Consider the following 15,252-nt stretch of genomic DNA (forward strand, 5'->3'; position numbering starts at 1 on the left):
TGTTATAAAGTTATGGATATCTTTGACATTCATTTTACTTACTAAAGAAAAGTTATTAATTTCCTACTAAACACACACAATGGTTTAACTTATAAGTTTTAGACTTTATGATGGTGCAAAAGCGATACACATTCAGCAGAAACAGCACTTAGCATTTTGAATTTTGGTATTTTTCCTGGGCTAGCTGTGTGTGGTAAGATACTTTCTCACCATTCTGGGCAGCAGCTGCTAGCTGCAGCTCCCAGTTAGCCATGCAACCACACAGGTAAACAACCAATACTCTATAATGTACTGTTGCCAGTGTTTTTTTGATATTGTGTTCTGAGCACATTCAAGGTAGGCTATGCTATGTTATGTTGTTTGGTAGGTTATACATATTAAGCATATTTTTAACTTATATTTTCAAGTTCTGGGTTTACTGGGACACAACTCCATTGTAAGTCAATGAGCATTTGTATTCAAAAGGGAATGAAAACTTTTGGAAATGATAAATATCCAGGTAAATGTAAAAGATAACTATTCTGCTGTACATGTAAATGGACTACATTCATAATAGCATCCTCCAATCCTATCTGCATCCAGAATTTGAGTGATCTATGTATGTAGAACCTTAAAATGAGACTCCTAAGAAGGGACCTGATAGTTGTTCAACTATTCAAAAATCTGTTATGTGTAACTCCATAAGTAGCACTAAAGTTAATGAAAAACTATATGGCATCAAATTTCAGCTCAACATAAGGAAGAATTCCTCTAAAAACTAGGGCTTCGCCCTGGCTGGTATGACTCTGTTGGTTGGAGCGTCATCCCATACACCAAAAGGTCACAGGTTCAATTTCTGGTCAGGGTACATACCCAGGTTTCAGGTTCCATCCCTATTCGGGATACGTGCTGGAGGCAACTGATTGATGTTTCCCTCTCACATTGATACTTCTCTCTCTCTATCCCTTCCTCTCTCTAAAATTAATAAACATATCCTCAGGTGAGAATTGAAAAATAAAATCAATAAAAACTAGGGCTTCAACAATGGAATAGGCTTCCTAGACAAGGTAATGAGCTTCCTGCCATTAAATGTATTCAAATAGAGGCTGATGATTATCCAGGATGATGGAGTGGGATCATCTTTTACAATATTAATATTCTAACTTCTTGGCTTATCTAACCCTGCATTGACTAATACAAAGCTGAATTATACCAAACAACTCTAACCATGATCCCTAATACATAGTATAAGATTTCGTTTGCCTCTTCTATCAACCCCTCTTCAGTCATACCTCTTATTTCTGCAAGCTCTATTTTAGTTATCTTTTAATTCTAATTTTAAAAATACAAATATTATTCTCTTAAATGTGTACACTATTTTATCCGTTATAAAAACAATTCCAAATATATTAGTTCATTTCGAACTTTGAAAATCCTCTGGCTGGGAAGAAATTTATAAAACAGCTGAGTATCATGATGACAGTCCCTGAACCGCAGCACAGCAGCAGCAGTTACGAATCAGCTGTTCTGGACGGTTGCCCCGTGGGTTTTAGGGAGTATCCACTGACACTATCCTCTTCTGCCACTAAAGGACACACATATGTATTTAAGACGACCTTTAAGTTTTAAGTTAAATGAATGTGAGGGGAAAAAAGACAGTATTTTTATTTTTTAAGGATGTTAATCCATGACCTTTAAAATGAAGGAGCACTTCTCTTGTACCCAAAGGGTACACTGAATATTACCTGTTGCAGAATCTGATTTTGTATCAGAAGTGGGTGTTGTCTCACAAAGCTCTACATTTCTGGGCTGAGAGTTTTCAGAAGTGTTGTTAGGTTCAAATGAGGTGGATGGAGTAGAGACTGAATTTTCTGACTGGCTGCCATTTACCACTGATGTTTCACCTTTTAATGAGTGCATCTAGTGAGCAAACACATTGAATTAATTAACAGATAAGAACCTAAATTTACCATGGCAGATGAGACCAAAATATGAGTAAATCAAAGCATATACTTTCTAAGCAGAGAGATCTAAAATATATAATTCTAAACATGACATAATCATGTTATGGAATTCTACTGTAAACTTACAAGAGCATAAGAAGATTTTAAAAGTACGATGTTGCTTTTCCTTCAAATTATAATTCAAGGGGAAAAGTTACAAGCTATATCAGTAATTTTCCCAAAGTGGATGCAAATGAGAAATTGAGTAAGGTCCTTAAAACATGTCAAGCAATATTCCATTAGGTATCTTAATGTGACAGGAACTCTCTTGCAACAAAGAGTGATATACATTATGTGGTTAGGTGAGGGAAGAAAAGAGAAGGGGAAATAAATCACTCAAGTATTAGGTACAGGCACCTCTAACTTCATGCTATTTCTAAAACCAGTCCAGGAAGAGAGTATTTACTACCTTTCCAATTTAATGGCATGGCAGGTTCCTGAATATACAGAGTAGTTCCAAAAATACTCCAATGTCGAGGTTCCTGGCTAATCATTTTCCCATGTTTATACAAAGAATAATTCTGTTCCTTCTCACCTGCCGGACTTTGTGAATTCTGGTAACAAGTTCATCTGCGGAAACACTTCCTGCTATTACTTCCAAGGGAATTCCACTGTCTCCAATAAAGAAACTGGATGGAACACACACTACAGGATCTGCACAGTTAAATTAAGTCTAACAATTCATGGGAATCAAGGGAATAATTTTATGAAACACTACTGATAACAAAGCAAAACAAAATCATCTTTGTGAATTTCACAAAATAATCAGGTACCATGTTTACAAATAACTTCAATTACTGCATGTGACATGGGGATTTATGGTTTGTATTGCATATCTGAATGGAGAACACCTACATCCCCCTATCATAACTTTCACATCTATATTGCCTCTTGTCAGCTACTTCTAAGATGCCAACCAAATTGCTCCATACTACTATCTAGATGCTCACAATAAACTCCCTATGATTCCATTTGCTACAATGGACTGTCTCAAAGGAACAGTAATATAAAGTTCCCATAAACAAGAAGGCATGGATGCAAATGAGAAATTGAGTTAAGATCCTTAAAACATGTCAAGCAGTATTCCATTAGGTATCTTAATGTGACAGGAACTCTCTTGCAACAAAGAGCGATGCACATTATGTGGTTAGGTGAGGGAAGAAAAGAGAAGGGGAAATAAATCACTCAAGTATATTAGGTTCAAATGAGGTGGATGGAGTAGAGACTGAATTTTCCGACTGGCTGCCATTTACCACTGATGTTTCACCTTTTAATGAGTGCATCTAGTGAGAAAACACATTGAATTAATTAACAGATAAGAACCTAAATTTACTATGGCAGTTTGTAAATAAAAATAAGTAACTTCTAAATGTCATGAATTAACCAAAAGAAAGGTAAATACTCAAGCAAAATATATGTAAAACTGATTCTTCGGTGAAAGGATACAGATTTGTGAAAATTGTAGGCAGGCTTCACTGTAAAAGGAAACAAAAACAAAATTAAACAGAAAATCATTAAGAGAATACAAGTGTTTCCCAAATACTGAGTTGTTTTTATAAAAATTTACTATACCAATTAAAAGCATTTTTCTGAAACTACTACTAGTTCATTTCATAGCCATTAGCTGAAGGAGGAAAATATAATTCTTATTTCACAGATCTTTTCTGTTTCATAATTTTCAGATTAAAGAAGTTACTCTTGCTACCCACAAACTGGTGGCTGAATCTGGTTGCTAAACTCAAGTTAGTATCTGCCATGTTGCTTCCTTAGCAGCAAGTATACCTGAATACAATACTTTGTAATAAGAAGATATTGATGCCTATGATTTACTTATGCAAGAGATAATACCACACCTATAATAACAAAGGACTGAAAACAACCTAAATATCCACCCAAAAAAACTGATTAATTATGCAATCATAAAAAAAAAAAGGTACAAAAAAAGTATTTCAAAGGGTATAGGGTGAAATAAATGGTGATGGACAAAGACTTGACTTGGGGTGGTGAACACACAATATTGTACAGGTAGGTGATGTTGTAGAATTGCGCACCTGAAACCTTTTTATAATTTTGTTAACCAGTGTGACCCCAATAAATTTAATAAAAATTTAAAAATGCCTTTTTGTATAAAAGGGAAGGAAAATAAATATGTATTTTCTTGATTTGGCTGCCTCCAAAGAAGGGAACTGGGTGGTTAAAGACAAGGATGGGAGCCCTGGCCAGTGTGACAGTTGGTTGAGCATAGTCCCATGCACGGAAAGGTCACCAGTTCAATTCTGGGTCAGGGCACATGCCAGGGTAGAGGGCTCAACCCCCGATCTGCAACGTGTAGGAGGCAGCCAATCTATGCTTCTCTCTCTCTCAACCTCCCTCCCTCTAAAAATCAATAAAAAATCTTTAAATAAATAAATAAATAAATACCAAGAATCCTATCTTCTCAGAAGTAACCACTGTAAACTTCTGATGCATGTCCTACCAATTTATTTTCAATGGAGGCTATCTCCATAAATAAATACACACTAAAATGTTCCTACATTAGGTAATTTTATTATATAATAAATAGAATTTACTTTTCATAATTTAAAAGATACTCTAGATTCTATTAGCAGGCAATCCAGAGTGAAACAAACATAAACCATCACTACACGTAACCATCCCTGCATCCACTAATAGAAACTTATTTTTTAAAATGCTTGATAGCCCGGCCGGGTGTGGCTCAGCGGCTGAGCATCGACCTAGGATCCAGGAGATTGGGGTTTGATTCCCGGTCGGGGCACATGCCCGGGTTGTGGGCTAGGCAGCCGATCAATGACTCTCTCATCATTGAAGTTTCTCTCTCTCTCCCTCTCCTTTCCTCTCTCTGAAATCAATAAAGATATGTTTAAAAAACAAAACAAAAGCTAGATAAATAAGTCTGTATATATGCTCAAGAATTCTAAAACTCTTACTTCTCCCACATTTCCAATGAAGCCCTACATTCCTCATGCCATTATTGACACTAAAAGGTGCTTCTGAAAGGTAATGGCCAACATAAATGATACAATACACATAAAGTGATAAGATTCTTTTAAAAAAGCGATTACAGCTCAATATATAGTTCAGTAACTATTGTGAAACAGACTGCACAATAATTTGCTTTACACAGTTTCTGTTAACATTGAAATTTTTAAATAAAGTTTCTAAACTTACAGGTAAATTTCTGAATATTTTAATCTTGACAGTAATTGTCAAACATTATTCATTCTGATATTATTAATATCAAAAGGACAGCAAAAGCACTTTGCAATTAGTAATGAATTAATGTTTCTAGGAATTGATCATTGATGGCTGCTGCTACCATCATAAAGAGAAACAACCAGGCACTATGCTCTTTTTGTAAGCTGTTTCTAATGGAAGACATACCACCATCTATGAAGTAGTCTTGAAGAGAAAAATAAAAATCCAATCTGAATCCAACTGTCAGAGGAATAGAGGGCAGAGGAACAAACTAAATGACATAACAGGGCTGCAATCAACAAAATCCATACTAGAGGAAACTAAGGCATCTTCAAAGAATAAATTGCAAAGAAAAAGACAGAAAGAAATATAGACGGGAAGCCTGTAGACTAAAAGAGACTTAAGAAACATCAATACATCACAATGTGCGAAACTTGATAGATCCTGAACCAAACAAGCTGAAACAAATTAAATTAATAATAAAACTATGACCCTGGCCCACAACGAATACTTAAATCTATTTGATGGGGCATCTTTTCCTTTGATGTCATTTAAGATATATTGACAAATTATTACTGTACCTATATCACTTTTATCTAGGCTTCATACTGAAAATGCCTTTTTTGTTGCCTTTGGAATTACATCATCACTACTCTTACTATTTTATTTCAACAAAGTCTGCTGATATAAAAATACTGACTTTATACACTAAAAAATGTTTTTACTCTCTTTATAACTGGCAATTATCTTCTGTATCTAGGAGTGAGGCCTTAAAAAAAGACCAAAAAAAACTATGACTGATGAGATAATTGAAAATTTTAATGATGGGTGGATGTCTGATATCAAGGAATTATTATTTTGAAGTATTCCAATTATGTTAAAAAATTAAGAATCTTTATCTTTCAGAGACATACTAAAATATTTATAGATGAAATGATATAACAGATTTGTTTCAAATTATATGGGATGAGTAGAAATGGGAAGGGGTATAAATAAAACAAGACTGACCATGAGTTGATAATTTATTGGAGTGGTTGACAAGTACAAGGGGTTTATTATACTCTTCAGTTACTTTTTATATATTTGAAATTTTCAATAATAAAAAATTTTTTGAGGTGGGGAGAAGGGATGAATTAAATAAAACAGACTTGGCCTGGCCGAGCGTGGCTCAGCGGCTGAGCATCGACTTAGGATCCAGCAGAATGGGGTTCGATTCCCAGTCAGAGCATATGCCTGGGTTGTGGGCTCGATCCTCAGTCAGGGGCATGCAGGAGGCAGCCAATCAATGACGACTCTCTCATCACTGATATTTCTCTCTCTCTCCCCTCCTCTCTCTGAAATCAATAAAGATATATTTTAAATAAATAAATAAACAGACTTGTGGGTAGCAGGTACTATGAGGGACCTATAAATGTCCTTATTCCTATTAAACAATTCCATTCCCAAAAATAAGATCCAAAAGAGTGGTCAACCTTTCAGAGATAGTCAATATGTGATTTACAGTTACTTCCAAGTTCTTAGAAGCTAAGGATCACAATTCTTTTGTATTCCTGCTTGATAGGCTAGGAGAACTTAAGTTTTTCAGCAAGATATAATTAAGAATTTGGAAAACAGCAATCAGAATTTAAGACCGCAATATGCCTTAGATAAAAATCAATATTCTTATAGTCTAAAAGCATCACCATAAATCACAACAAAGACTATAGTTAAAATGTTTTTTTTAAATGAAGGATTAAAACATTAAGCAAACCTTTTGGTATCGATTTTAATAGCAACAAAATTGTTTGAAGATGCTTCTGTAACTTTCTCATCTTCCCAACTTGCAGCCATCTGTGTAGACTGCTCATCATCACCTATAAAACATTTCAAGGATTTTTATTACATAAGGCCAATATCTGCTGATTCTTTTCCCTAGAAATCTGGAAATGCAAATAAATAATAATCCAACAAATACTATTTTGTACCGAATCGAAAACTGAATTTTTCCATAAAATGAAAAGTATGACTATATGCATTGCTAAAAAAAAGAAATAAAAAACAAAATATTGCCATTTAGTTATACAAAGCATTTTCTAAAAGAAGACATCCAAATAGTATCCACAATAATTGTAAGCCATGGATAGAAATGTACAGTGACTATTTTGGCTTTTCAACATGATGTATAATATTCCTCATTTATGTAGCATCTTTCTGTTGAGTTCAATGTCCTCCAGAATCCCTCCAAGGTAGACAGAGGCAGGTGCAATTCTGTTTGCAGACTTGGACTTGCTTTTTCTCATAGGTATGCTAATCATAAAAGTTATGCTGACCCAAAACTAATTTATGGTGACAGAATTCAGCATAGTATCTACCTTGGTGGAGGTGCTAACAATTGGGAAAGAGCATGAAAAAAATCTCCCGGGCTGCTGGAAATGTTTATATCTTATCTGGATGACAGTTACACAGTTGTATTCACATGTAAAAATTCATCGAGTTGTTTCACTTATTATAGTTCACGTAGTATGTCGTACTTCAATGACAAAATTTTTCAAAGTTATACCTAGCAAGAGATTATTTCCATTTTAGACCTATAATGTCTATATTTTGGCATGACCACTTACTGATGGACAGAGGGAAACTTACCTGAGTAAATCACTGAAAAATATTTGAGGTTAGCAGAGCTAAGCACTTTCTCAAAGGTGAGCAATCTTCGCCAATTTACGGATAAAAAATGTTTTCAGGCCACATTTTTCATTTTATAAAAATGAGATTATTCTATACCTGCTCTTTTGTAAACTGCTTTCACATACATACACACACACACACACACAAGCACAAATTTAATCCATACTTAGCCTTCCCCATATCAGTTACTTGTTCATGGTACATCCATTCTTTCAGTTCTCAGGCCAAAAACTTTAGTTACCCTTGACTTCAGTTCTCCAAAATACAGTTGACCCTTGAACAACACAGGGGTTAGGGGCACCACCACTCCCCACACCCCATACCATCAAAAATCCACCTATGAAGGGATCCATGCTGTTCAAGGGTCAACCATATATCCAGAATGTAACTATCTCTTACTACTTTCACTGCTACCACCCTGATTTATGCTACCACATCTCACCTAGATGGTTACAATAGCTTCCCAACTGATTTCTCTCCTCAGGCTATTCTTAACACATCAACTTTTCTTAAACTTTCACATCACATCAACCCTCTGTTCAAAATCCTACAAAGGCTCCCCATTTTCCCTCAAAGTAAAAGCTAAAGTCCTCAGAGAAGTCCAGGTACCTCTCTGTCCTCATTTCCATTTTCTTCCTTACTATTCCTTTCCTTTCTATTCCTCAAATTATGAAAGACACTCTTATTTTAAGGTCTTTGTACTAGTTGTTTCCTCTGCCTTGAATTTTCTTCCCCCAGTATCTACATGGTTAACTCTCAACTACCACAAGTCCTTGCTCAAATATTATCTTCTCAATAAAGCCTTCCCTAACCACCTCTTCAGATATTATACACTCTTCAGATATTCCCAAAGTTTCCTTATTTCCTGCTCCCCCCCCCGTAATATCACTTTTAATAGAGTACGTTTTTTACTTATTATGTTTACTGTTAATTGTATTTTCCACTAGAATCCAGGCTCCACAAGGGCAAGAACTGGTTTCCTTTTTACTTGCTGATAGGTAATAACTCAAATGCCTACACAAAACCTGGCATGTGATAAGTCGGTGGTATATAGCAAGCTCTTATTAACTATTTTGTGGAATAAATAGCTAAGTTTTTGGTATAGTAAGTCTCTTGGCATGATTACAATACTTGACTAATGCTGCACATATGAGTATATTTTGTGTGACAAGAGATCCAGGAATACTAGGAATAGGGGCTTGAGAAATCTGGCCATGGAAAAATAAACAGAGACTTTACTGTATCCACAGACCAAGACTAAAATGAATGCCCATCAGCAGACTCCTAGGTGTTGAAGAAGCAGATGGCACCCGGCTGGCATGGCTCAGCAGTTGAGCATCAACCTAGGATCCGGGAGATCGTGGTTTGATTTCCGGTCAGGGCACATGCCCCAGTTGCGGGCTCGACCACCAGTTGGGGATGTGCAGGAGTCAGCCAATCACTGACTCTCCCATAATTGACGTTTCTATCTCTCTCTCCCCCTCTCCCTTCCTCTCTCTGAAATAAACAGACATATTTAAGAAATAAATTTTTTTTAAAAAAGCAGCAGATGGGGGAAACTTTCATTTGCAATGACATTATTCTGAACACCTCAAGCACTATGGGCTGCAGAGAGATGTAAAATTTCATGTCAAATAGCTGTACCGGACATTCTTACTCCAAACACTTCTTATATAAGACTGTGAAGCATGAGGGATCCTTTTTATTCATTCTTCCTTTCATACACCCACAATTTCAGTCCACATTTACTTTGTGCTAGGCATTGGGCTATAAACTAAATATAAACAAATGAGACACTGTCTGCCCTCAGTGAAGATTAAAATCTAATGGTACAAAAAAGTACGTTAGTAAACAACTATAAATAACTATAGTAATAAATGCTATGGAAAAAGAACATAACGATGAGAGAAAATAATGAGACCACCTCAGGTCGGTCAGGGAAGCTCTCTCTGTGGTAACACTTAAGGTAAGACTTGCCCTAGCCAGTATGGCTCAGTGGTTAGAACATTGGCCTGAACACCGAAGGGTTCCAAGTTTGATTCCTGATCAAGGGCATATAACTTGGGTTGCAGGTTCGATTACAGTCCAGGTGCAACCAATTGATGTGCCTCTCTCACATCAATGTTTTCTCTCCCCCACCCAGTCTCCCCATTCCATACTCACTCTCTGAAAAGCAATGGAAAAAATATCCTCAGGTGAGGATTAACAACAAGAGAGACTTAAAGGATGAAGGAGCTGAGCCATGCCAAGGGCCAGAGGAGTTCACTAAGCAGAAGGAATTTAAGTGTAAGGGAGCATAAGACAAGGTAAGACTGAAGAGTTAAGAGTCAAAGATTACTCCCACACTTAAGGTTTCTCCAAATGGATGTCAGGTGGTGCCATTTACTTAGATGTAGCACACTGGGGGGAAAAACACAGGTGCAGGCAGTAAATATACTTTTAGGCTTGAGAATGCTGTGAGACATCCAACTGGGGACGTCAAGTAGGTAGCATGGATCTGCCACTTCTGAGGTTGATGCTTTGCACTCCCTCTCCTACGTTGTACCAGATGTCACATCCCCAGGAACAATGTTTGTCCATGACTCAGCCTAGTAGCAGCAACAGCTGCTTGGTCAAGAGGTATAACATTGAATAGAATTATTTAACTGGGTGAAAGCTATCTTAACACTACTGAGTGGAATTATTAATTGCCAACTTCAGTATCTTTAGTTCCTTAGTTTTAATCCCATTATGAACTATGCCACGGAGTGGGTGGGCTAAGATTTTAGGAGAAAACATTGTCTCCTTGGTAGTATCAGCAGTATTCAAAGTAAAGGTACTTAAAGAGAACAGTACAAACTCAGAAGTAAGAACTGCAGACCCTAGTAGAGCCAGCAATTCCAACTTAGAAAACCTCCATCTAGTTTAACCAAAAAACAGTGTCTGTCAAGGAAATTTTAGCCCACTGGTAACACTAGTCAATGAACTGACACCTTAGCTTCAGGGTCCTTGTCAGATTATTCTACCTTCCCAAGAACAGAATAAAAATCTTTTTCACTTTTAATTTTATTGATTTGAGAGAGAGAGAGAGAGAGGGAGGGAGGGAGGGAGGGAGGGAGGAGAGGAGGAAGAAAGGCAGGATGGGGAGAGAGACATCGATTTGTTGTTCCACTTATTTATGCATTCACTGGTTGATTCTTGTATGTGCCCTGATAGGAGATTGAACCGAAACCTTGGCATATTACAATGAGACTCTAACCAACTGAGCTACCCAGCCAGGGCCATTTTCTTTCTTTCAACTTACACAGCTATCATACTTTGAAAATCCTTGTTAATTTGTTGGCTGAACTAGTAGTAATCTCTACAGTCTCCTAACATCAATCCTATAATCTTTAATTCATCCATGAAAAGTTCACTAAATATAAACAACTTGCCTAAAAATGTTCCCTACTTGAGTAGTTATATGAATCAAAGTTACCCTTAAGACCACTTCTTCCAGCTATAAGGGTACCTTTTTAATTTCCTACTGAGTTAGCATATTATTGTTGAGGTCTCAGAACTAAGACACTCATGAGTTCTGGCTGTATGCTTCAGTTATGCACAAAGGTAGGCAACCTACAAGTGTTGCAGTTTCATGATGCTACTGTCTATAAATTCCTAGAGTGACACTAATCTTAGCTAGTCTTGGATATTCACTTTCCAAAACGCTAGAAAAGCCAACAGTATTCTGAAAGGGTCAAGGGTCAGACTCTGACATTGCTAATGGTCTTCCTGCAAACATTCAACAGTCATTGATATTCTAAAAACAACACATGCTCATCAGTAAAAATTGAAGAAGGTATATATATACACACAAAGCCCTAAAGACCTACAACTTTATGTTACTACTGTAATCATTAACACTACTGTTTCCAAATAAATTTCCAAATGTTTGTTAATTAAATTGGGCATTTCGTCTTTCAAATTAACTGATTAACCCAAAAGTGCCTTCTAGGAAGATTTGGACACCATCAATTGTGTTTTTTTGTTTAAAAAACATGACTACCATAATCCTAGATTTTCTGATTTGTATACCAATTTCAATAATCACATAAAGTTTACAATTGTTTTTTCTTAAGAAACAACCAAACAAACAAAAAAAATCCCACTTCTTTTAAAGCTGCTAAAAAAAATTGTCAAGACAATATGTAAATCCTTTTTGTGACCCTGGTGCGTGTCACTTAGCCACCGAGGACATAAGTTTCCTCATCTATAAAATGGAGATGATAAAACCTGTTCTACCTACCACAAGAATCAAGAGATTTTATGTGAAGAACACAACTTAAAATGCCATAAAACTATTATAGTGCTCTTAATAAGCATAGTAGCTATTATTTCATTTTTCCTTTTAAATCTACTTTTTTCTCTTACGGGATTACAGCAATTTTATGTGAAATATAAACTGTAAAACAGCATAAGAGAATATGAACTACTTAAACTCTTCTAAATTAACAGCATTAGAAATTTACCTATAAATTTAACACAACAAAACTATCATAAGTTTCAAATTTAATGTTAACCAAAACTCCTATTTCAGCAACCTGTTCTCACTGCAGTGCATAAAATGATAGAGCTATTATGCAGCCTCCCAAGAGTCATGAGTTAGTAATGAGTAAACCGTTATTAAACACAAATAGTTGAAATAATACACCTCAAATTAACACTACTCACGAACACTGATTTGGTTCATGTAACAAGAATGCGCAATTCCATAGAGGCATAGGTTTACTGTAAGGCTAGAAGATTTCAGTAATAAAATAGGGGAGTAATAAAACACGGAGCACATTAACCCAGAGCAACCCGGGGTAAATGAGCTAATACACGCTCTAGAAATTGTAGATATTAGAGCAGGAAGACGATAAGAAGAACCAAGGACTGAACAAACAAATGGAAAAACAAAAATTTAAATCAACTTGCAACAAAGCAATTATTTCACATTAGAACCTCCCCACTATCATTTTAAAAATCCAACCTATATAAAGCTCAACAGTTTGCGCTGCAGGAACAGATGAACGCCGGCAGCCGCGAACATCAGGAGGTGTCTCTTTGTTGCTTACCGATGACACAGCTTTCTTCCTGACAGCCCACAACTAATTACCAACCCGACTGCCTGCTTAATGGCCTGGCCTACCCCCGCCTACACGCCAGGAACTACACTCGGGCGTTAAGGCATCCGAAGTGGGTCCTCGGGCGCAGAGAGCTCTAAGGGGGCGCCCGGGAGGGGCAAGGGGGTCTGTGGCGCCGACTCCCCCGAAGGCGGGTGAGAGGCTGGGCGGTGGGGCCGGGCGGCCTGCTCGCCGCGTCTCCGCGCCTCAGGCAGCGAGGGGCCGGCGGGGCTCAGGGCTCCGGGGCTGAGGCTGTGACAGCGCCTCCCGCTCGGGCGGTAGGAGCCAGGCCCTCTGTAACCCTAACGGACGCGGGAGCCACCGAAATGCCAGGGACGGGCAGCCCGTAGCAAAGGCTGTGGGGCCCTGGGGTTGGAGGTAGGCCGGAGAGGGTGTCCGGCCATGTCTCGGGCCCCCGCCCTCTTCACCTGCCACGAATACCACGAAGACCGCGCCGCTGCTCTTGGCCGACGCGATGGCGGCGGGAATGGCGCCCTGGAACCACAGCATCGCTCCCCTCAGGTCTAGGTGCTCGCTCGAAGTGTTGTCGTCGCGGTCCGGCAGCTGGCCCCGCCCTCCCCTTCGTCGGACCCCGCGGCCCGGGCAGCCCCAGCTGGCCCGCCCACCGCCTCCGGCTCGGCACGGACGCGCAAACTCATCAGCGGGCTCTAGGGACGCGCACAAACCAGCGGGCAAGGAGCGCGCCGCGTCACGTGAGGCTGCACGTCGCAGTCCGCACGGCGCCCCATAGCCCGATCCCGTCGGCAAGTTGGTGCGTGCGCGCGCCCGCTAGGCCTCAGGCCCCGCAGCCCCGGAAGTGGAAGGAGGCCGTGGAAAGGGTGACTAAACCGTTACGGCGCGTCGGCGGAGCCTGCGTGAGGCATGACGGGAATTGTAGTCTTCATAGGCTACTATTCGTACCGGGGGAAAAGTGACTGTGATTTCCGGGCACCGCTAAGGGGGTGCGATGAGAGCCGCTTCACACTCCATAAAGGGAAGGAGAGGAAGGGGCGCTCGGTGACCCGGGAGGCCGGGCTCTAGCCCCTTGAGACCTTGAATGTGAAGGAAGTCGCCCCCACTCCGAGGGGAGCCCTGCTTGGTAGGGCACGAGGTAATTCTCTGCTACGATTAGTGGCCGGTGTGTGTTTGGACTGGATGTCTCTCAGCGCGGAGCTAAATAGGCTCTGTAGGGACTTAGTGAAAGGCTTTGATTTCTATTGAACTTACTTTATCAGCCCACCCTTGAAGAAAAACAGGATAAAAGCCACGACAGGCACCTGTGTAACACCGTAAACCCGTGCACCTGAGGGGAGGTAGCAGCATGTAGGCCTGAGCAGCTTTTCAGTAATTGACTGGAGAGCGTTAGGAAACCTAACGACGCCTGGCTGTGCTGCTCCGGCTGCTCGCTAAAGCAGCTCAAATGCGGAGAACAGATAATGATTTATTTTCCAGCTACTTTCCATGGTAATAGGAAAGAGAAGACTAGGGAATGATTTTGTTGACAGTTTCATGTAAGAAGGTTTTATAATCAAGACATGGCACTCTGTGACTGGTTGCCCTTAAAGTGAAACCTGATCCGTATTTAATATTTTCATGAAATCGCGCGGCCAAACTACTAAAGACTTGATTGGTTTATTTAAAGTTGCATATGCTGTCACATTATACGGTCTGCATCAATTAAATTTCTCCTCCAGCAGTACAAACCATTCCATAATCTTTGTAGGATTAAGGAGATGCTCCATCTGAAAATACGCCTTTTCCTGCAAATGAATAACCTAAAAATAGCTAACGGATCGCATTCCAATTTTTATTTCCTTTTTTCCAATCAGGACTTGCATATAGCATTATTATAAACTGAAACATAGCACTGATTATAGACAGTTGCCGCTTATATAGGACGCCTTTCCTCAAGAAGAATTGGAGTTGGTCCTCAACACCAACTTAGTAAGTGGATTTCTTAAAATTCTACCAACCTAAAAATTCTTTCAGTAGAGCCATGATTTTAATTATTCCTAGTGTTAGAATTAAATATTATAGGAGTCATTGATAGCCTTTCATTCATTCATCAGATGTTTATTGCTCTCCTACTGCGAGGTAGGCATTGTACTTGGCATTAATGAGGAGGCGGGGCAGTCAGACAAAGGCCCTGCTTTTGTGACTTCGGGCTGTTCTCCAGAGGAAGGCAGACAGGGAACAAGTGATAGTGAGAGGGGTCATTGTGAGCGCTCCAGAGGTGGTCATTGTGAGCGCTCCAGAGGTGTGATGAT

At 39.0% G+C, this 15,252-nt stretch overlaps 1 protein-coding gene across 2 annotated transcripts in view; it reads right to left on the reverse strand.

Annotated features, from left to right (window-relative positions):
- The window catches only part of UBXN4 (UBX domain protein 4), a 34,714-nt gene extending 21,184 nt beyond the window's left edge, over positions 1-13,530 (reverse strand). The window contains exons 1-5 of one of the 2 annotated variants that reach the window (XM_087819875.1): positions 13,414-13,530; positions 6,949-7,051; positions 3,429-3,457; positions 2,518-2,636; positions 1,725-1,899 (exon numbers count right to left, since the gene is read on the reverse strand). In XM_087819875.1, the coding sequence (XP_087676001.1) occupies positions 1,725-1,899; positions 2,518-2,636; positions 3,429-3,457; positions 6,949-7,051; positions 13,414-13,495 (508 nt within the window). In that variant the 5' untranslated portion in view covers positions 13,496-13,530. Of the gene's footprint in view, positions 1-1,724; positions 1,900-2,517; positions 2,637-3,428; positions 3,458-6,948; positions 7,052-12,852; positions 13,137-13,413 lie in introns of those variants that run through there. The other variant, XM_087819876.1, reaches the window with a different exon arrangement.
- Between the last annotated feature and the right edge of the window lie 1,722 nt (positions 13,531-15,252).

The sequence above is a fragment of the Miniopterus natalensis genome, chromosome 8, assembly GCF_054644295.1.
Source record: "Miniopterus natalensis isolate mMinNat1 chromosome 8, mMinNat1.hap1, whole genome shotgun sequence".
NCBI lineage: Eukaryota > Metazoa > Chordata > Mammalia > Chiroptera > Miniopteridae > Miniopterus > Miniopterus natalensis.